The sequence below is a fragment of the Microcaecilia unicolor genome, chromosome 9 (assembly GCF_901765095.1).
Source record: "Microcaecilia unicolor chromosome 9, aMicUni1.1, whole genome shotgun sequence".
NCBI lineage: Eukaryota > Metazoa > Chordata > Amphibia > Gymnophiona > Siphonopidae > Microcaecilia > Microcaecilia unicolor.
The window spans coordinates 132,638,500-132,660,736 of record NC_044039.1 but is presented as its reverse complement, the minus strand read 5'-3'; the positions used below and the strand labels follow the sequence as shown (position 1 = coordinate 132,660,736).

General features: G+C 42.4%; 1 protein-coding gene across 1 annotated transcript in view; it reads right to left on the bottom strand.

The window, feature by feature from the left end:
* The window catches only part of SLC8A3 (solute carrier family 8 member A3), a 463,589-nt gene that overhangs the window by 21,337 nt on the left and 420,015 nt on the right, over nucleotides 1-22,237 (bottom strand). Inside the window, 2 exon segments of the mRNA XM_030213695.1 lie at nucleotides 2,857-2,956; nucleotides 8,737-8,861. Of these exon segments, the coding sequence (XP_030069555.1) occupies nucleotides 2,857-2,956; nucleotides 8,737-8,861 (225 nt within the window).

Here is a 22,237-nt window from a genome sequence, read left to right as displayed (position 1 = left end):
CATGACACTGTCTTGTGTACAACATTTGAGAACAGATTGAACAGATTTACGGCAGTTCATAACCTCTAGTAGCGAGTTTTTTCATGTTCAGTTTTTTCATTGTGTGAGTAGAACACATTCATCAGCGAATACATATGCCAAAGGTAAAATCTCACTCAGATCATTTTCAAAGAAATTTTGGATCACAGCAGGTGGCTTTTCTTGAGAAAAAAAGAAAGACTTCAAGGCTGGAAACATCTGCAGCAGTCGGTGGATGCTAAGAAACAAAGACAGACATCGAGTCTTGCTGTGATAAAGCAGCTGACGATATTCCACCTCAACAAACTTGCAGTAAGTACTCTTTCAAATGTTCAGTCTGAACAATGTAGATTGAGAAATAGATGTAAAAATGTAAAACTATTGACTTGATATCAAGTGTATCGATGTCTGGAGTTATTCAAAACATATACTAGACAACCCAATGCCAACTAATATTTATTTATTTATTGCATTCGTACCCCACATTATCCCACCTTTTTGCAGGCTCAATGTGGCTTACAGAGTGTTATAATGATATAGTCATTACATGATCTTAAATACAGTCGATAATAAGCTGAAGGTAGATGAGGATTTAGATGGAAAGGTGTTAGGTAAGGTCGAGTGAGAAGTGTTTTTTGAAGCACTTGGGTGGTATAAGGAGTGATTTGTTTCGTTAAGGATGTCTTTTGTAGGCCTTGTTGAAGAGATGTGTCTTCAAAGATTTGCGAAAGCTGGTTAAGTTGTCCATGGTTTTTAGTGCCATGGGTAGTGCGTTCCATATCTGTGTGCTCTTGTACGCAAAGGTAGTCGCGTATGCCTGTTTGTATTTAATTCCTTTACAGCTGGGGAAGTTCAAATGGAGGAATTTGCAGGCTGATCTTTTGGCATTTCTGGGCGGTAGGTCCACTAAGTTTAACATGTAGAGTGGGGCATCTGCGTGAATGATTTTGTGTACGGTCGTGCAGATCTTGAACTCAATTCGTTCCTTGAGTGGGAGCCAGTGCAGTTTCTCTCTTAGGGGCTTCGCACTTTCGTATTTAGTTTTTCCAAAAATGAGTCGGGCTGCGGTGTTCTGGGCTGTTTGGAGTTTTTTAATGGTCTGTTCTTTACAACCTGCGTACAGGGCGTTGCAGCAGTCCAAGTGACTTATCACTAGTGACTGTACTAAGGTGCGGAAGATGTTTCTTGGGAAAAAAGGTTTTACTCTTTTGAGTTTCCACATCGAGTAGAACATTTTTTTCGTTGTATTCTTCACGTGGGTATCAAGTGTGAGGTTTGGATCAATAGTGACTCCAAGAATTTTCAGGTTTTCTGAAATGGGAAGTGTGCAGTATGGTATGGTTATGGTGGGGTAGTTGTTTGTATTATATTGGGAAGTGAGAACTAGACATTGAGTTTTTTCTGCGTTAAGTTTTAACTGGAATGAATCCGCCCAGGAGTGCATGATTTGGAGGCTCTGGTTGATCTCGTTGGTTATTTTGTTTAAATCACTTTTGAATGGGATGTGGATCGTGACATCATCAGCATATATGTAGGGGTTAAGGTTTTGATTGGCTAGGAGTTTGGCTAGTGGTATCATCATTAGGTTGAAAATAGTTGGTGAAAGGGGGGATCCTTGAGGGACTCCACATTCCGGTATCCAAGGTGGTGATCTATCGGTGTTCGTTGTTACTTGGTAATATACCATTGCTGCTACTTTTTCCTTTAATCTTCTTTATGCAAACACATTCTTGCCATCAGCTGTATGCTGGACACCTCCAAAATTAGTATTACAATTATCTCCTGCAAAGGTTATACACTTCTGAAATAAGTGATATCTGTCCAAGCTGTTCTTAATGCATGTTGAAAATGCACATCAATGAGTTTTGACTGTAAACCACCATTTTTCCAATCGAAGTAGTAAATAAGAATTGGTAATAACTTCTCAGACCCATGATTACTACCATCTGTTGCAACCCTTCAATAACGTAACCAGCTTTGTGCTTTCACAACTATTTCAATGGAATGCAGAGCCAGCACACTATTAACAATTGCTTCTGTTTTTGTTCATGCACACGATATTTTGCATGCAGTGTTGGAGTCAGGTAATATTACTTTTACTAACCTGCAACTGCAGTCCATTGATTTATAGCTATGATGATGTTTAACAGCATGAAATGACAATTTTCTTTCAGCAGCCAAAACAGAATCGTCAATTTTGGAACACAGTGTTATGAAAAAAATTGGTAAGTTTCATAGACAAGTTTTCTTCCCAAACATTCTTAAGATGCTTCAATGTTCTGATATGTGTCTCTAAATCAAGTGCACCTTTATGCGCAACAGAAATGTAAGTTCCACCACCATATGTTATGCATTCCGCTTCCTAGTCATTATCGACCTGCACGAAAACATGGGTATTTGGCTTTCATCGTGTTAGTAAATGAACAGTTTTGTTTCAGCATTTCAAGTTCGTAGCTCATGTTTTATGACTTTACTGTGCAGTGAAAATACTATAAACTGAATCCAAAAAACCCATAAGAGCAGATATACTGTAAGATGATGACAGCTGGCTACTTGTAGCGTATAGACAGCATCTATGAACCCATATACCAGTATTTTACTAAAGAAAAATACTTACACTTATACATTTTATAGATTAAAAAAACAGTTTAGACAATTTTTGTTCAGTGTGACAAACTTGCTTTCACTTACTTTTGTGTATATACTGGGAGAGGTACAAAAAAGGGGAGACACCATATGCAGAATGCCTGCTTTACCCTGGGCTGCCATCAAAGCTGAAACTGTTTGCCTTCTTATAAACACACCTTCCTTCCACTAATTTCAGATCCATGCCCTCACCTGCACTGACAGTAATGGCTTCCAAGAACTGATCCCGCCATGAGTGTGTTCCTACTACCAAAGCGAGGTTCGTCTTCTTGATCAGTTTGTCCACTGTGTTCTATCAACCCAATGCAATGGAAAACAAAAACAAACAGGTTAAAAGAAGAATGAATTAAATGATGTCACAAGTACATTCTTGCTAACAATACAATAGTGTTATGTTGTGCAAAAAGGATGTAATAGTGTGGCTTTATTCTGTAACATTGTCTAATGTTAGGTGCCAATTATGTGCATTAAATTATAGAATACTGGCACTTCACACATAATTGTAATAATTATACCAGGAGTGTAGCCAGCACCCTATTTTTTTTTTTGGGGGGGGGGACCCTGGTGGTGGTGGGGGGGCACCCATTCCTCTCTGCTCTCTCCCCTTCAGGGAAAAATTTTACTCATGTCCTGCCAGCTGAAGAGCTCCATGGCCAGAACCTCTCCTGTATGAAGAAGTCATTGGCAGGGCCACCGAGAGACTGGGCCGGGCCTGGGGCAAGGCCGCCCCTGGGGCCCCACTGCCACCCCCCCTGAGGTTGCCACCGCCCCCCCCCCCCGAGGCTACCACACCGCAGTCCCCAGTCTCTACCCGCCCACCCCCGGCCCCGTCGACAGTCCCCCCTCCGTCTGCCACCGGGCTGGGCCCCCTGCATTCAAATCACAGTGCCTCACCTCCGTGTGAAACTGCAGCAGCGTCAGATCGCCTCCCTTTGGGCCTTCCCTCCCGTGTCCCGCCCTCGCGGAAGTTACATCAGACGAGGGCGGGACACAGGGAGGGAAGGCCCGAAGTGAGGCGATCTGCTGCTGCTGCGCTTTCACATGGAGGTGAGGCGCTGTTATTTGAATGCAGGGGGCCCAGCCCAGCAGCAGATGATTGACGGAGCTGAGGGTGGGCGGGTGAGAACGGGGACTGCGGCGCTGGGTCCCCCTTGGAGGCCTGGGGAATTTTGTCCCCCCTGCCCCCCCCTCGGCAGCCCTGGTCATTGGTGTGCTTTCCAGCCACCGCCACCAGTACTCCTCGTGCATGCTCAATTCATGCGTGTGAACAGAGCATGCGTGAGGAGTGCCAGCATCACTACTACTACTACTACTACTTAAAATTTCTGGAGCGCTACTAGGGTTACGCAGCGCTGTACAAAATAAATAAAGAAGGACGGTCCCTGCTCAAAGGAGCTTACAATCTAGTGGCTGGAAAGCACACTGCCGACTTCCTTACATTAGGGAAGGTTCGGGCTACAGGACTCTTCAGCAGGTGGGGTTTGGGCATCCCCACCAGCCATTCAGAACACTACAGTTTGGGGTGTGGGGCCTGATCCCAAAGTGAGGGGTCCCAGGCCTCCCAAGGTCCCCCCATAGCTACACCACTGAGTTAATACGTGTAAGTGCTGGGCGCACACTCAACAGAGCTGTATAACTTTAGCATGTCACTGCGTTAGGGCATTCACAGAGGGAAGAACATAGGCAGACACTGGGTATGTCTCCCACTTATACGCATAACTTACAGAATACTGGAAGTTACAAGCATAGATGTTGCATTTAGGCGTTCACATTTACGCCTGCTATTGATGTGGCATAAGTGAGTATGCTTACGTGTAGGCTGCAACCACTGTTCCCCCTAAGCTGAGCGGAAGTCCTCCAATTGCATTCCTGCCAGTGGGGCAGAGTTTAAATACTGTATTTTCAATTGCTAGGGACAGGCAGGTTCCCTAGACCTCGGGTGGGGGGTGGCCCGGGGGTGGCCTTGTCCAGCTCTCGGTGGCCCTGCTTTCAAACAAAAATTTGCTAGGTCTTACTGTCAGGGGAGGCCTTATGTCTACCAATTCGGGAAAACCTCTACTAGGTCTTATTTTCGGGGGATGTCTTACTTTCAGGGAAACAGGGTAGTCTGATTTTTAGGATACCCACAATGGATATGCATGCCCTACCTCCATTGTATGCAATTTTATCTCATGCATATTCATTGTGGGTATCCTGAAAACCTGACTGGCTAGGTGAGTCCTGAGGACTGGGTGGAGAACCCCTGCTCTGAAGTATTAAGAAGGTGATTTTATACTGGTTTCTCTGCATGTAAAGTCTGTTTTTTACACAGAAAATGTTTTCTTTTTATACATATATAACTTGATTTTTTCTATTATAACATATAAGAAACACTTTCTTCATAGCATACATATTCAACAAGCAATCCTTTGCAGAACTCAGGATGCTCCAGTGAACAGATCATAATTAATGTAGTCATACTCCATGGCTCAATCACATTTACTTTTCGTTCTGTTAAGAGGGCACACTCTTTGCAAAGAGTACACACTATAATCAGCAAATGAAAAACCCCCCACAAAAGGGGGAATTCTATAAATCAGGGGCGTAGCCAGACCTTGCAGTGGAAGGGGGCCAGAGCCTGAGGTTGGGGGGGCACATTTTAGTCTGCCGCCCCACCACCTCGCTCCCCCACCGCCTCTTCGCTCCCCCCACCGCCTCGCTGCACCCACTCACCTCCTCGTCACTCCCCCCCGCCTGCAAAAGCAAATACCTTTGCTGGTGGGGGTCCCCAACCCCCGCCAGCCGAAGCCTTCCGTGTTCGCTGCCCTGCTCTTTCTTCTTGCTGACATCCTCCTGTGCACACTCCTTTATGTGAAACTGAGCATGCTCGGTTTCACTTTTCTTTAAGAGAAACTGAGCATGCTCAGTTTCATGTAAGGGAGCATGCACAGGAGGACGTCAGCAAGAAGAAAGAACAGGGCAACGAACGTGACTGAGTCGAGACCAGCGCTGAAGAAGGCTTCAGCTGGTGGTGGATGGGGACCCCTCGCCAGCAAAACCGGAGGCCTGGACGAAATTTGCGGGGACCCACTTAGCTACGCACCTGCTATAAATAGCACTCAAAAATCATCGGCACAAAAAAATCGTCGCTAAGCACTGTTCTATCAAGTGTGTTCCTGGATGAGGGTCCCTCTAGAATAGCACTTAGAGCCGATTCTTGCGCCTTAAGTTGAGCAGCAGTATTAACGCCAGCTGAATCCTGGTGTGAATGCTGGTGCCCAACTCATGGTAACAAAAATATCCCAGCAAACTAATAACTTTGTCTTGTCACCATTAACAAAACAGTTCACACTTAAATTTAACGTTTTTGTTTAAAAAAAAAAAAACGGATCTTCAGATGCCTTGGCAAATGTACTGCATTTACCTTTTCTTATGCAGTTCTGCCCATTCTTCAGTGATCCATTTTTAAGCACTTTTTTAAATGATCTGCATTATAAAAATGAAAACGTAATTCAGCTACTTAGCTTTTCAAAAACAGAGCCTCTGCCAACGGAATGTCTCAGACCTCTACCCTGAGGAAGTATCGAAACCTGGCCATGTTGGCAGAGGCTCTGTTTTTGAAAAAATTACATTTTCATTTTTACAATGCAGATCATTTAAAAAAGTGCTTAAAATGGATCACTGAAGAATGGGTAGAACTGCATAAGAAATGGTAAATGCAGAATATTTGCCAAGGCACCTGAAAATCTGTTAAAAAAACATTAAAGTTAAGTGTAAAATGTTTTGTTAATGGTGACAAGACAAAGTTATTAGTTTGTTTTTGTTATCATGAATTATTAATCCCTGCATGTTGCATTTTTGTTCTGCTTACTGGATTTATGGGTGCCCTACCCATGGCATTTCAGTGTGTAAATGGCGCTCTTCTATAACACTGCGAGCACATTTTCACCATGCCCTTGATCCGCCCATGTCCCTTCCCTGCCCACACCCCTTTTGAGTTGTGTGCTATGGGATTGAGGCATCTACTGTTAACAAATTAGCACGCAGGCAGATGTGCAAATCCAAATTAGTGCCAATTAACTTAAATTATTGATTGTTAAGGCTAATTAATTGATAAACGGCTCGTTAACCATTTTGGCGCCTTATATAGAATCCAGGGGAAAATGTCATGATGTTTCTGCTCATTTTCCTTTAACAATATGCAGTTCATTCCTGTTCCTTTGTACATCCATCTCAGATGTATTCAGGCTGTGATCTGCAACCGTGAGCCTTCATTCGTAAATCCTTTGGGATTTTTTCCCCCTTGTTTCTATCCCCCTCAATATACTAAGGGGCCCTTTTACCAAACTACGGTAAAAGTGGTCTTAGTGCATCTCTACGTGGGTCATACTTGCACACTAAGGCCATTTTTACTGCAGAGGTTGTAATGGTATCAGTTTATTACTGAAATATGTAGCATATTTGCTGGATTATATATACACCAATATATTTGTGTATCTTTTAAAAATATATATTTGACACGGCAGCAGAGAGAATAGTTTCATTTCAAGCCCCTCTCTCTCCATTCCTTTTTCTGGGAACTTCTGAGAGCAGGGAACTACAAACACTTAACAAACACAAAAGAGCTTCCTCTGCCCTCCCACCTAACAAAAGATGGACTAAGGTGGGCACCTGAATAAAACAAAGAACTCAGAGGAAGCATAAACAGGACATTTGCTTGTCAAAGGTATACCTGCCCCTCCCATCAGCTTTCAGATATGTGCAGAAAGGAAGGACTTGTAATGTGTATCTGCCCCAGAGACTGAGCAGGACATCAAAAGAAGATCCAGACTGTAAGTCTCGTGATGTCATAAGACATGAGACCAACTCAGGGGTCGTGTGCAGACATGAGACCAAGATACCAGAATGCTTTGCAAATGCTCAGGGGTCGTGTGCAAAAAAAACCAGGAAGCCAGCAAAGATCCACATGGCATATCCTCCTGCAGCTTGCAAGATATAAAAGGACAAGCTGTTTCCCAAGAGTCAGATTCTCATCAACTGCCAGCAACTCAGATCCATTCACTGCAGAAGCCCTGCTCCTGTCCTAACCATGTGCTCATCAATCAGCTGGACCACAGCGTAACAAGGACTTGTAAGTTAACCTACCTGCTACTTTGTTCTATTTTATGCACAGATTACCTGTAAAGATCTCTTAAAACCTACCTCTCGTGTGCAATTGTATATTAAATCAACCATTTTTGAAGCTAAAAATACGGTCTCTTTGTGTTCTGAATATATATATACTTAATTTATTTAATTTATTGCAATTATCACCTTTGGTGATTGGTGGAGAAATTAATATCCTAAAACTTATAAATACAGCATCTGCTCTTAAATTATAAACAGTAGCGAGTGCTCTCGAGCTCTTTCCCCAAAATAAATCATTTCTTGTAACAAGGTAAAATGGCTGATTTTTCCATTTTCACTATTAATGGCCACATGCTAATTTTCCCATTAGCACGTGGCCATTAGCGCATGAGCTTCTACCTCCACTTTTTATGAGGTGATGTAGCTGCGCTAACTGATTAGCACAGGACATGCCCACTCTCCACCTGAGTGCACCCTGTGGTAACCCCTTTTTTGCTGCAAAAGTCCCACAGTTGTTCTGATTCTGGCCACTAGGTGCCACCCTTTAGCAATGACCACAAAATACTCTCCCAAGGGGCTGTGAATACTACTGTCAAAGCACCCCCTGGGAGGAGACGAGCTGACTTGGATCAAACCAGCGATATTCTCCTTATCACCGGAGCCACCAGGTCAGCCAATCACATTTACATTCTCATTTTCCCAATCACAGTTAATGTTTTGTCAATTCCACACCAGAGCTCTATCACCTCTTCCACAATTGTCCCTGACACCAACAAAGTGAGGGCAAGCATGGCAACAATGGTGGAAAATTATTTATATGCTAATTCTATCAGTGCTATCTCGGCCCTATTATTCTGCACAAGCTTTCCCGTCTCTCTTGGATGCCCTCTCTCTAACTTCTTACTGATTCCCATCTATTCTTTCTCTTTGCCGCACATACACCTTTGTTTGTGAGCCAGAACTTACTTTGAATTCATAAGACTCTTCTATAATAATTTCAAGTTTTGGATGCTCGCCCAATATTGGCTTTCCCAACTCTGCAATCCGCTTTGCTTCCTCTTCTTCAATAGACAGTTTCCTTTCTTCAATCTCTGGAAGAAGTAAAAGTATTAAATGTAACCCAACGGAAATGGGAAGTTCTATGACTGTTCTTGCCGCATTGTTTTTAATGACACATTTAGAGCTTTGACTCAGCACAATTGTCCGCCTTTATCTCTAATAAGGACCTTATCAGTGGGGGAGATACCACCTGAAGCAAGTTAACCCTGCAATGCTTTACTTTTGGCCCAAGATGTAATTGATGTGGTTAGTCTTTGCCTAAGAGTTAGTGCAGTGGTCCAAGAACCAGGAAAACTGGGGTTGATTCCCACTGCAGCTCCTTGTGTCTCTGGGCAAGTTACTTAACCCTCCAATGCCCCAGGTACAAAATAAGTATCTGTATATAATATGCATTACCCCCTTGTTTACTAAGCTGTGCGGCAGTGCCAATATGCCAATACAGCCCATTCAAAACGAATGGGTTGTGTTGGCATTAGCACACGACAGCCACTAGCGCAGCTTAGTAGACAGGGGGGTTAGATTTTAGTTAATTTTCTTTAGAATTACAAAGGTGCACTGAAAAATGGCCTGTGGTAGCGTAGACGCGTGTTTTTTCAGCGCACCTGTAAAAAATGTCTTTTTTAAAATTTTTGCAGAAAATGGACGTGCGGCAAAATGAAAATTGCCACGCGTCCGTTTTAGGTCTGAGACCTTACCGCCAGCCATAGACCTAGCGGTAAGGTCTCACGCAGTAACTGGGCAGTAATGGTCTGCGCACGTAAAATGCCAATTACCATCTAATTACCACCCACACGCCAGAAAAAAAATATTTTCCAGCACGCCTAGCGGACGCGCATCAAAAATAAAATTACTGCAAGGGCCACGCGGTAGCCAGGTGGTAACTCAAAACTGACACGTGTTGGGTGCTTGTAGGCACCTATGCGGCTTACTAAAAGAGCCCCTGGATCCCCATTTTTTGTGGACTTTAGTTAAGATGTTTCTTTTTCATATAGCATGTATTATATGTTGTTATTACTTCTTAGACTTTTCTGTACAAGTATAGAACTTGGTTTATATTAATGTGCAAAATGAAAAAAGATACATGTAAAGTAATTCATAACAGGCATTAGAGTAATTTTATAAGTCGGTGCAATAAGTCGGTGCAAGATACATTAAAGTATATCTATAGCTTTATCTATTTTTCTTAGAATGTTTCATATGAAAACATAAAAATATGAAAAGTGGATCGATGATATCTTATTGTTTTGCCTATGAGAACTGACTGGGCTATTTTCCCCGACATCCAAGAAGTTTAACTGGGAGTAAATTTACTTTGTATATATATTTTATAAAATACACATGTATGCAAATGAAGCATGCTCTTAAGAGCAGGTATAATGTTTGTACCCTCAGTCTAGGCACGATTTCTGCAGGATTTGAGGTATCATTTTATCAAAGGCAGACAGATGCCTATGTGTCTTTATGAAACACACTCAAAATAGGCATATTCCTGCCCAATTAACTTGGGCACCCTGATATAAAATTATCTTCCACATGCATACTTTCCCTTATGCAGGTATCGGCCAATTTTTAAGACAGAAAGTTTGAAAATTACCGTAGGGAATTTATGTGCTTAAATTTGGCAAATCAGTTTTTTCTTTTTCAAAGAAGATTGTAAGTTTCACTCATGGCACAAATATTTTAACTGTAAGGCATCTGTTTGCTTATTTTGTAAAGCAAGGATTACATTTTAATATTCATATTATATGAGATATCCAAATTAATGACAGTTGCAGTACATTTATTACCAAGGGGCTATTCTAGCACAGCTGTACTAGACCTAAATCATTTGTTCAAGTCTCATTAAGAGTACCGCTGAAGTGAACAGAAGCTTGAGAGATAATCCTTGCTGGGATTGACTATGGATTTAACTGCAATTATTAGCAGGAACTTGTGAAAAGAAAGTATCTATATTGAAACACATGCTCACTAACTCCCTATACACCTGCCATAAAACCTTCAAATCCTTTGTTGAGAATAGCTCTCCCAAATGGTATTATTATTTATCATATCTATAGCATTACTAGATGTATGCAGCGCTGTACAAGTTATGTGCTAGATTCAGTAATCAGCGCTCAATGAGCACTCAAAGTTGGGTACTGTCCAACAGAGTAGGGAAGGGACGCAGGACAACCAAATCAGGCAGGACTCCAGGAGGTAAGCGGATAAAAACCTTTATTACCGAAGACCAGATACAATGGACTCGACATGGTTCCGTGTTCCGGCAAAAATATGCCTGCTTCAGGAATCAGAGTATCTCTCAGTGTCTATTCACTGTAAAAGGCACAAAGCCAATAATACAACAGTCGATACAAACAACCGCATACAGCGTCAAAGCACTTATGCCTGCTGAAACCAGGTATAATTCCTAGTGTCCAATTTGGGCACACATCCCAGGTATTCTATAACACTGTGGAAAAATTTAGGAACACCCCCGACCTATCCATAAACCTCTCATGGCCACGCCCCTTTTGGTTTGCGTGTTATAAAGTTTGGGAGCACAGTGTTATCGAATAGCATGCAGTAAGATGTGTGTGTACAAATCCAAATTGGTGCCAATTAGTACCCATTTATTGGCACTAATTAATTTGTTAGCCAATTTAGTTGGGTGCACATCTTGGACTGGCACCCGATATTATTATATTATTTTCTGTACGGTAATTATTATTGTATAGTTTTTACACTTGGATGTCTCGTGTATATGGTTTTATTTTATTTATTTGTTGCATTTGTATCCCACATTTTCCCACCTGTTTGCAGGCTCAATGTGGCTTACATTATGCCGTAATGGCAATCGCCATTTCCGGAATGAGAAATACAAAGTGGTCTTGCATTAAAGTTCATAGGTGACAGATTAGATTAAGCAGTCAGGTATAAAGAGCTCATTTCCGAATGGAAAATAAAGTGGAATTGCATTAAAGTTCATTAGAGATAGGGTAAATGAGGCAGTCAAGTGTAGAGAGTTCGGTTTTGTCCAGTTCCGGTATAAGTTTTGTTGTCTGGTATTTAGGTTGAATCATTGTGGTATGCCTTTTTGAACAGGTTGGTTTTTAGTGATTTCCAGAAGTTTGTTAGGTCATGCATTGTTTTTATGATGTTTGGTAGTGCATTCCATAATTGGGTGCTTATGTATGAGAAGCTGAATGCATATGTTGATTTATATTTTAGTCCTTTGCAACTGGGGTAGTGGAGATTCAGGAATAAACTTTTTTAAATGTATGTTTATATATTGTATTTATTTAATTTTGTATACCTCTGAGGCAGGCCATTTTTTTGCCGAAACACGAGTCATGTTGGGTCTTTATTTATTTATTTATTTATTTATTTATGCATTCTTGAATCCCACTATTATCCCAAACAAAAATTCAGTTCAAAGTGGTTTACAATTTACATTTTGGTGGAGTTACAATATTGTTATGCAATGTGAAGAAGGTATCTATAGTTCGTGTGATTATTCATACAGTTTTTGAAGAGATAGATTTGAAAAGGTAGTGGTACTCTTTTTTGTGACTGGTTATGAAGATTAAGTTGTGAAAAATTAAATAATGTGTGGACACCATTTGTGAGAGGGCTTTTTTGGCCTTCTCCACTGTTGTGTGCTTACCAAAATTTGGGTACCATATATAGAATCCAGGGGTATATGCAGGTACTTTCTCTGTCCATAGTGGGCTCACAATCTAAGGTATTTTTATACCTGGGACAATGGAGGGTTAAGTGACTTGCCCAGGGTCAGTGGGAATGGAACCCAGTTCCCCATGATCACAGCTCACTGCCCCATTAGGCTACTCCTCCATTCCTGAGGTCATAGTTTGCAATACAATGAAAATGACTAACTGAAAAACATGGGAGAACAAAGGAGCATCAAAACCCCACAGATAATGCAGCAGCAAAGGAAGAGGAGTGAGGTGCAACAAACGAAGACTCCAAGATATTGAAGCAATCCACTTTACTGAAGAGACTTGACAAGGCCTTGTTTCAGTGGTGACGCCTGCTAAGGAGTCCATGAACCTTGAGGGCAGTGGAGTAAAGCAAAAATTGTACATGAATATAATGGTGAGATATATCATGTGTACACTGATGCTCAACACAGGGCGAATTTTCTGGTGATCTGGTGTGCGAAGATCAAAGCCACAGAGGTTGGCATGCCAGATGACCAGCAAATTTGCCTTGTGTCGAGCATCAGTGTATATGATATATCTCATCATTGTATGCATGTACAAATTTCTCTTTACTGCCCTTAAGGCTGATGGACTCCTGATGCAGGTGTCATTGCCGTAATATGGCTGTGTCGAGTCTCTTCAATAAAGTGGATTGCTTCAATAGCTTGGATTCTTCATTTGTTGTACCTCACTCCTCTCCCTTTGCTGCTGCATTATCTGTGAAGTTTTGATGCTCCTTTGTTCTCCCATGTCTTTCAGGTACTCATTTTCTTTGTATTATGTTTTGTTGTCATGTACATTTTTATTGAATTCACTTTATACAGACATTTTGATTGAAAAACTAGAATACAAAATTTTACAGTACATTAAATTCATGGTACCCTTTGTTCTTGCCCTTCTGGTGCAATAAGGTGAAATGACACCTGTAGACTCACGGCCATTATTAATGTCTGCCATACAAACTGGTGCTGGCCAACCCTGGCTGCTGGCCATGAAGCCTATCATCACAGAAAGGGTAAGCTGCTGGGAAGGGGTTAAGGACATCAGCTGCCAATCTAGCTATTTTCCTGCCCAGTTGGGCTCATTTTAAAGTTGGTAGCAGGCAATTTTCCAGTGGTTACTGGTTGCTAGTTTTGGGCTACTTTTAGCGTGTTGTATGTTTTTTTTTGGGGTGATATTCAAATGAGAATGTTTTTTCCGGTTCCAACTGTATTTCAAACCTCATTCTGGGGCTCTAATAGCTTCTCTCATTGTCGGCGCCATTCTTGGGCTCCATCCAATAGGAGAGAGAAGAGAAACAATACTATTGGACATCCAGAATGAGGCTTGAAATGAGTTTCAGCCTCATTCTGGATGTCCAATGGGAGAGGTTGTAACAGTTGATGTCATGTTGATGCTAAGCCTGCTTGTGCTGCTGCTCTCACATATAGGCAAGCCCAGCTCTAGCCACTGGAGCAGCGAGATGAGAGTGAGCACTGGATCACACCGGCTGGTAGAGATGAGAGCGAGCATGTGGACCGTGGCGGAGTATGAAGGTAGCGTAGTTCGCTTGCACAGGTGCCCCCCCTGATCCTCAGATAGCCCATTGGGAAGCTTGGGCTATATTAGGGCTTCTCTTGAGCGCAGGTTGAGCTGGAAAAGTTTTTCCCACTTGGCAGGAGTTACCTAGCACTGATTTTTTGTTTTGTTGTGTGGCTTTTGTTTGCCATCTTTTTTCATATTTCCTCTGTTTGCTTATTGGTTGTAAATTACTTGAAACAAACATCAAACAAAAGGGAAGCAAAACACAGAAAGAACCAGACAAATCTTTGTGCAAACCTATACAGTATACACAGCTCCTGTTTCAAACATTGAAGGACTGGGATTTTTAATAAGGGAGGCTCTTGATTGATAGATATGCTGAGGCACAATGTAAGAATACATTTTTAAAACTATTTTTTTAAAATTGCAAATAAAACTTATTTTTAAAAATAGTAATAAAAGCAGCAAACAATTGAATTCTTCTGCTGTTTTCAAATGAAATCAATAAGCACAGTGAAATGAAACATCAAAAGCCTCATTTGATAACACCTGACACAATTAGGTTTCACAGTCTATCCCTGCCGCAGGGGTAATAGCCATTTAACGGATGTTCTTAACTGAGAGATGCACTGTGGTACAGTGTAAAGATGACCAAGCAGAAAACAGACTTTAAAGAGAATATATCTGAAAGTGTGACAGACAGGGGTAAAAGAATGAAGAAAAGGGGGGGGGGGGGGGGGGGGGGAGAGAGAGAGAGAGAGAGAGAGAGAGAGAAATAAGGAATGACTGAACATGTTACACTGTGGACCTCATTTAACTTTCCCTGCAATGAATTTTCAGTGTATTCCATTAGACTCTCGAAAGCATTCACCAAAATCCATTTGATTCTGAAATGGCATGTACTTCAAAAGTAGAGCCCTAAAGTGAAAGTTCACATGAAACCTATTGCTTTATATGATACAAGAGGTAAATGAATTTTTAAATTCTCTCACTCCATTAGCAAAAAAATGCCTCATTAAGAAGCAGCTGTGTCACTGTGATCATGTGAATTCAAGAGTTTTTAGTGTAGTTTAATTTTTGATGTACCGCTCTTTGAAATCAGTAAGGATGCAGCAAGGCTGTTTACAACAAATACAATGCTTAAAAATGCAAATCAGAGAAAAGAAATTACAATGAACCAAAAAGGAAGATACGAATAACTACAGCTACAAGAGTTGTCCATATTCTTGGGTTTTAGCCTAGCCCCTAAATCCCTAGTTTTTACTTAATGCCGAATAGAATAAATGGGCCATCAGTGCTATTTGAAACAGGAAATGACTGGGTTCATCCCTCAGGTGACCTGAGAGTGAATTCCATTCTAATGGGCTATAGAAGAGAAAGCTATGCATCTTGTTATCTAATTGGTGAGCAGATAGAGGAGGAAGAGTCATCTGATTAGAGTATTGCAAGCATGTAGGGTGTGATGTAGAGTAAGCAAGGAGCAGGTCAGATAAATATGTTGGAATTCCAGTGCAAAATATCTTATGGATTAGGACTAAAACTTTGAATCAAATTTGGAGATGTGCTGGAAGCCAATGAAGCCTATGGGAAACAGGAGAGATGTGATCATATCCTTGCAACTGTGTTTAGGAGGAGTTGAAACCTATGAAGAGGAGGTAAACCAAAATACAGAGAATTGCAATAATCTAGACAACTGAGCGAAAACTGAGCATGTGCAGAAGGGCCAGTCTCAGCCTCAGTTCAAGGCAAGTGCTGCTGGCCGACATTTGGAAGAGTGGGGACTGCCCAAGGACAGAAAATCTTCAGCTGGCAAGGTTTGGGGATCCCCACCAGCCCATAGCAAGAGTTTCACAATTTTGGGTGGGCCTGAGCTACGCCACTGGTTTCTAGTGCTGTACTGGTGAGTATTTAACTTTTGTTTTGCTATTTCCTTTATGCACCTGAGCTGTTTGATGGGACTGATTTTTGTTTTGTTTTTTTTTTGTCTTTAGTTTTGTTTAATTGATCAGTTATCCATATATTTTTAGCAGACCAGACAGGGAAAACATTGGACTGCTCCTGCTGGGTATGTAGTTTTCTTCCTTTATTTGTACGAGATATCTACTATAATAAAACTCACCCTCAACGTTCTGAAGACAACGTTCTGAAGTCACTCAGTCACTCCCTGAAGGGTTCGTTACTTCATGGTGGTGAAGCCACCCCTCTCTGCCCCGCCCTTGCGTCAAATGTGATGACGTCGAGGGCGGAAAAATTACAGTAAACTGAACTAAGGGATCGCAGAAACGTTGCCAAGCAACGGTACTCCACGTAAGACGCATGACGGACCAATCAGAAAAAAGCACCCTCAACGTACGGAAGCGCACAGGACCATCGCTGAACCATTCCCAAGCAATGCAACGCGACGTTAGACGGACCTATCAGATGAAACTACAAGGCAAGAAGGGAGGAGCATTCACCAGCAGAACGGCACATTATCTGTGCAGCACGGAGAACAGAGGACCACCGCTAGAACGACAGAAGAATATTCCTACTGTGGGCATTCACCAGAAGAACGGCTCATTATCTATGCAGCACGGAGAGCAGAGGACCACCGCAGAGCGTGTTTCCCTACTCCTCCCCTGCCTAGGAATCACTGGAGACTGGCTGCAAACCTACCATCACACACCGACGCACCCCCTCCATCACACACCGACGCACCCCCCTTCCTCTTCCCCTTTTGCCGAAGTGGCCAAGGACGTGCCCAACCATCCCCGGTCTCAGACAAGCCGTCTCCCACCTCGGGGATGCCCCGAACACCCGCAAAAAGACGGCGCTGCTTCCCGCAGCGCATTCCTCTTCCAGCGTTTCCCTCCAGCTGGACTGAAACGGACCAAACATACCGGTTCAACCCCCGACGGCCCGACAACGTGCTCCTCTCCCTTCCGCCCACTTAAAACAACCATCACCAGCCTCAGGGAAACCATCTCCCATCTCCAGGATGCCCCGAAACCCAGACACACGGAAAAAGACAGCGCTGCTTCCAGCAGCACATTTCTCTTCGAGCGTTACCCTACAGCCAGCCTGAAACAGCCCAAAAATACAGACATAACAAGAACGTGCTCCTCTCCCTTCCGACCATCTAATACAACACTGCTGCTTCAGCACAACACAAAAAAAAGGAAAAAATCAATCCACCACTCAGCAAAGGCTAACCCCCCTACAACCACATTTACATTTTGCAAACACAAAACCCCCCTCCACAAACCCCCCTGACAGACAAAACCACACACACAGAACACAACAGAAACACACAAATTCCACTGCTAACACCCTGCAACAATAACCACCCTCAAAGCAACACACCAATCCATCACACTTTGCCAGCACAGCAAAGCACATCCCCCAACCCCCTACGCAAAAAAACAAAAACAAAAAAAAACACACCAACAACCTGCACAAACTCTCTGACACACTCTATATCATCCCAGCAGCAATAGCCACCCTCTAAGCCACACACTGGTCCATCCCACTTTGCAAGCACGGGGAGGGGGGGAACCCCTGCAACTGGGAGGAAGGGGGGACCCCCCTGCAACTGAGACAGACCAGGGAACTGAGAGGGAGGGGGGACCCTGGCACATACTCTCATTCTCACACACACACACTCGCACCCAGTCTCAGTCTCTGTCACACACACACACACATTCACTCTCTGTCACACAGTCACTCTCACACATACTCTCTCAAACACACTCTCCGGGGCTGTTTCTAAGTTCATGACTGGTAAGGATTTTTAGCAACAGAAAAAAAACCCCACATGCTAGCGCCCGTTTCATTTGTTTCGGAAACGGGCCTTTTTTTACTAGTGTTTTATATATTTACCTCCCTGTTTACTAAAGCTTAGCTTGAGTTATCTGCAGCTGGGCCCATTTTATTCCTATGGGCCCTGCTGCAGATAACTCGAGCTAAGCTTTAGTAAACAATTCCCTTAGGGCCCTGTTTATAAGCCGTGTTATAGGCACGTTAACATTTTTAACTTACGTTAACCATGTATGCGCATTAACTGTGTATGTGACTACAATATCCCTATAGACACCTACATGGTTAGCGCGCACGCTAATTGTAGGCACGTTAAAAACGCTAACGTGCCTTAGTAAACAGGGCCCTTAGTTTGTTTTAAGTTGTAGGTGTTTTGATAAATTACATTATTTAACGGCCTTTTACTTATTTATTTATTTACAGATATTTGCTTAGCCCCTGATGCAGCCCTTATAGGGAGAAACATGGCCATGTTGGGCAATTAAAGGAAACTGTTTGCTGTTTTGATGACTTGGAAATAAATATCATTTTACTTTTTATGTGGTCTGCTCTTTTTTCTGTCGTGCTGAATTTTGAGTGCCTTTTATAGAATTCCCCTCCCCCAATGCCATTATTTACACACACCAGTGATTAGTCACTTTCCCCTGGATTCTATTTAGTGCGGTGAAATTGGAGCGCATTCTGTAACAATGCATGTAATTTAATAAGCTTAACAAGCTAATAAACACTGATAACAGCACTTAACAAGCAATAATGAGAATTAATTGGCACTGATTAGAATTTAGGCACACAACTTCTAATGCGCTGCAAACTTCTAATGCATCGAGGGCCCCTTTTACTAAGCTGCGTAGGCGCCTATGCACACCCAACGCACGCCAAATTGGAGTTACCCTGAGTAATCCAGGGGGAAAGAGCCCTTTGGCCTACCAGGATTTAGCTTGGCCCCAGCCTGCGCCCAGCTCGACTGAAGTGCAATCTGTTTTGTGGACCCTTGTCCCGAGTACAAAACCCTTAGCTGGAGGGTTTTACTCAGATGGAGGGGTAAACCAGAGTTACGCTTAAATAATCTAGGAGTGGACATTTACACCTGCTCAAGAGCAGATATACATGTGCATGCAATGAAGGCATAATTTCTGCCATTTACTTTAGTATGTAATAATGACATCTAGGCACCTGCATACACTCTTAAATTACAAATCTCCTTGTAAAATTACCTCCTCCCCCCTCCCTGCATGCTGCCTCCTCAGTAACCTTAGCCTCAACTAACCCAAGGCACAGAAGTCAATGTCAAGAATAAAACCCTAATCTCTCACATAACATTACTCTACACTGCATCAAGACATTGGGCCGGCTCCTAGAATCAATATTAATAAAGTTCCCAGTGATGGCAAGTCCTGATAATAAAACCTTTAATAGACTATACAGCTCCCTACCTTGCAATAAGAAGACAAAGAATCCCTTTCAATTCAAAAGATGTTTTAGGCAACCAGCTTCCTCATAAGAGTGTATTTTTAATGTATAAGTATACCAAAAGTGGATTCATATTTACATTGTAATTAAATTAAGGCCAGACTGCAGGCAGATTCCTATTCTTTGAGAAGTGCGTAGGAATTGCAGGGGCCAAGAGCTGAAGATAGTTTTTTTTTCTTTATCTTCATAATTAGAAAATATCTGAACAGAGAAAAGTCCCCCATCCCCCCACCTCCTGCTGATATGGAGGATATATCCTGAAGTCAATCTGCTTCTCTGTTATTTCACTGAATAATAAGTCACAGGACAATGTACTTTTATTTTAAAGGAAACATGACTTTTAACTAATCTACCAGCATCTGTTTTGCCCTCTGTTTACAAGTGGGAGCCGAACACAATTTACACCTGTATCATAGAAAAGCAATTGTAAGTGTTTCATATGTATTTCTAAGTTCTTTAGCTTGAGGAGAAAGGAATAAAATATTGAGTTCTATAATCAGGGGTCCTTTTACTAAGCCGCATAGATGCCTACGCGGGTCAGTTTTGAGTTACCACCCAGCTACCGCGTGGCCCTTGTGGTAATTTCATTTTTGATGTGCGTTCGCTAGGAGTGCCAGAAAATATTTTTATTTTCTGGTACGTGGGCGGTAATTGTCATTCTGCGCACGTAGACCATTATCACCCGGTTACGGCGTGAGACCTTACCGCTAGGTCAATGGCTGGAGGTAAGGTCTCAGACCCAAAATGGACGCAGGACAATTTTCATTTTGACGCACCTCCATTTTCGGCAAAAATTTTAAAAAGGCATTTTTTACAGGTGCGCTGAAAAATGATTGTGTGCGCGCCCAAAATGCGTGTTTACACTACCGCAGGCCATTTTTCAATGTAAAAGGGCCCCTCAGTGTGTTTTAAGCAGGCAGAAGAGGCTTCTGTGTGCTTAAACTACCCCTAGCAGGCCAACTGCTGATACTACTTATTTCTATAGTGCTACTAAATGTAAGCAGTGCTGTACTCATTATCCTCTGGATTCTATATAGCAAGACTTAAGTTGTGCACGCAAATCCGGTCGTATTCTGGATTTGTGCATGCAGCTTAATTAGTTAAGAAGCCAATCAGTGCCGATAATTGCCAATAAACTAGCAATTACTGACACTAATTGGCATTAATTAGAATTTACGCGCCGAACTGTCTAAGTGTATTTTATAATGCGATGAGCATAAATTCTAAGTTGAATAGTTGAAAAGGGAGCGTTGCCACGGTCGTGGAATGGGCTGGTCATTGGGATTTCCCAAATCTATGCACATTGTTACAGAATAAACCCAGTCCAAGCCTAATTTAGGAGCCGGGATTTACACCCAAGTTTTACTTGGCATAACTGCCCGTGACTAAATTTAGTCGCATGGACTGGCGCTCAGCGTATTCTATAATCCACATGGAAATTTAGGCTTATTCTATAAAGTATACTTAAATTTAGACATGCTTTATAGTTTGCACCTAGGCGTATTTTTCTCAACGTGGATTTTTCAGGAGCCATATATAGAATCTAGCCCTATGGGCCTAATTTTATATTTGATGCAAAAAAATCAGTATGGAAGGAAAACGCACCTATGTGTACTCTATAAATCGTGCCTAAAAAGGTGTGGTTTATAGAATACGTGTAGTGCCGTCCATGTGACTAAAATTTAGGTGCAGTCATTTACACCAATGAAAAGCTGGTGTAACTGCCCACGCCTAACTTTAGACGTGGAACGGTTTATTCTGTAACATTGCGTGTAAATTATAGAAATGCCCATGACCCGACTATGCTCCTTCCATGGCCATGCCCACTTTTGAGATCCACGCAGTAGAATTTATGCGGACTACTTTATAGAACACGCTTAGCAAGTAGTTCACATAAATTCTAATTAGTGCCAATAATTGTTTGTTAACATTCTATTAATCTGCAGGTATAAGCAGGTACTTTCACTGTCCCTAGTGAGCTCATAATCTAAGACCCTTTTTTTACTAAACTGCACTAGTGATTCCCACACATTACTGCGCTGGGAATCACTAGCGTGGTTTGGTTAAAGAGGCCCTAAGGTTTTTTGTGCGCGGTGCAATGGAGGGTTAATTGAATCTCAACTCACCGTAGTGACCAGCCTCCACTCTCCACGTTACTGGGCAGTGCCACAGAATATTACTACTACTACTTATCATTTCTAAAGTGCTACTAGACGTACGCAGCTGTACACTTGAACATAAAGAGATAGTCCCTGCTCGACAGAGCTTACAATCTAATTAGGACAGACAAACAGGACAAACAAGAGCTAAGGGAATATTAAAGTGAGGATGATAAAATAAGGGTTCTGAACAAGTGAATAAGGGTTAGGAGTTAAAAGCAGCATCAAAAAGGTGGGCTTTTAGCTTAGATTTGAAGACGGCCTGAGATGGAGCTTGATGTACCGGCTCAGGAAGTCTATTCCAGGCATATGGTGCAGCAAGATAAAAGGAACGGAGTCTGGAGTTAGCAGTGGAGGAGAAGGGTGCAGATAAGAGAGATGTAACCAGAGAACGGAGTTCCCTGGGAGGAATGTAGGGAGAGATGAGAGTGGAGAGGTATTGAGGAGCTGCAGAGTGAATGCACTTATCCTATATAATAAAAAACACCCTCAATGTTCTGAAGCTGACTCCGTGGCTTCAGTGAAGGGTTTGAAGCTTCTGAAGCTCAGGCTCCATCTCAGTAAGCTCCGCCCTCGCGTCAAAACATCATGACGTTGAGGGCGGGTAAATCGGAATAAAAGAATCGCGCCGCTCGAGCTTCCATCTCTGTAAGCACCGCCCTCGCGTCAAAACTTCATGACGTCGAGGGCGGGTAAATCGGAATAAAAGAATCGCGAAAAGGCTTCAAAAAAGAGAAAAACTACACTCGCGAACCCACAACAACC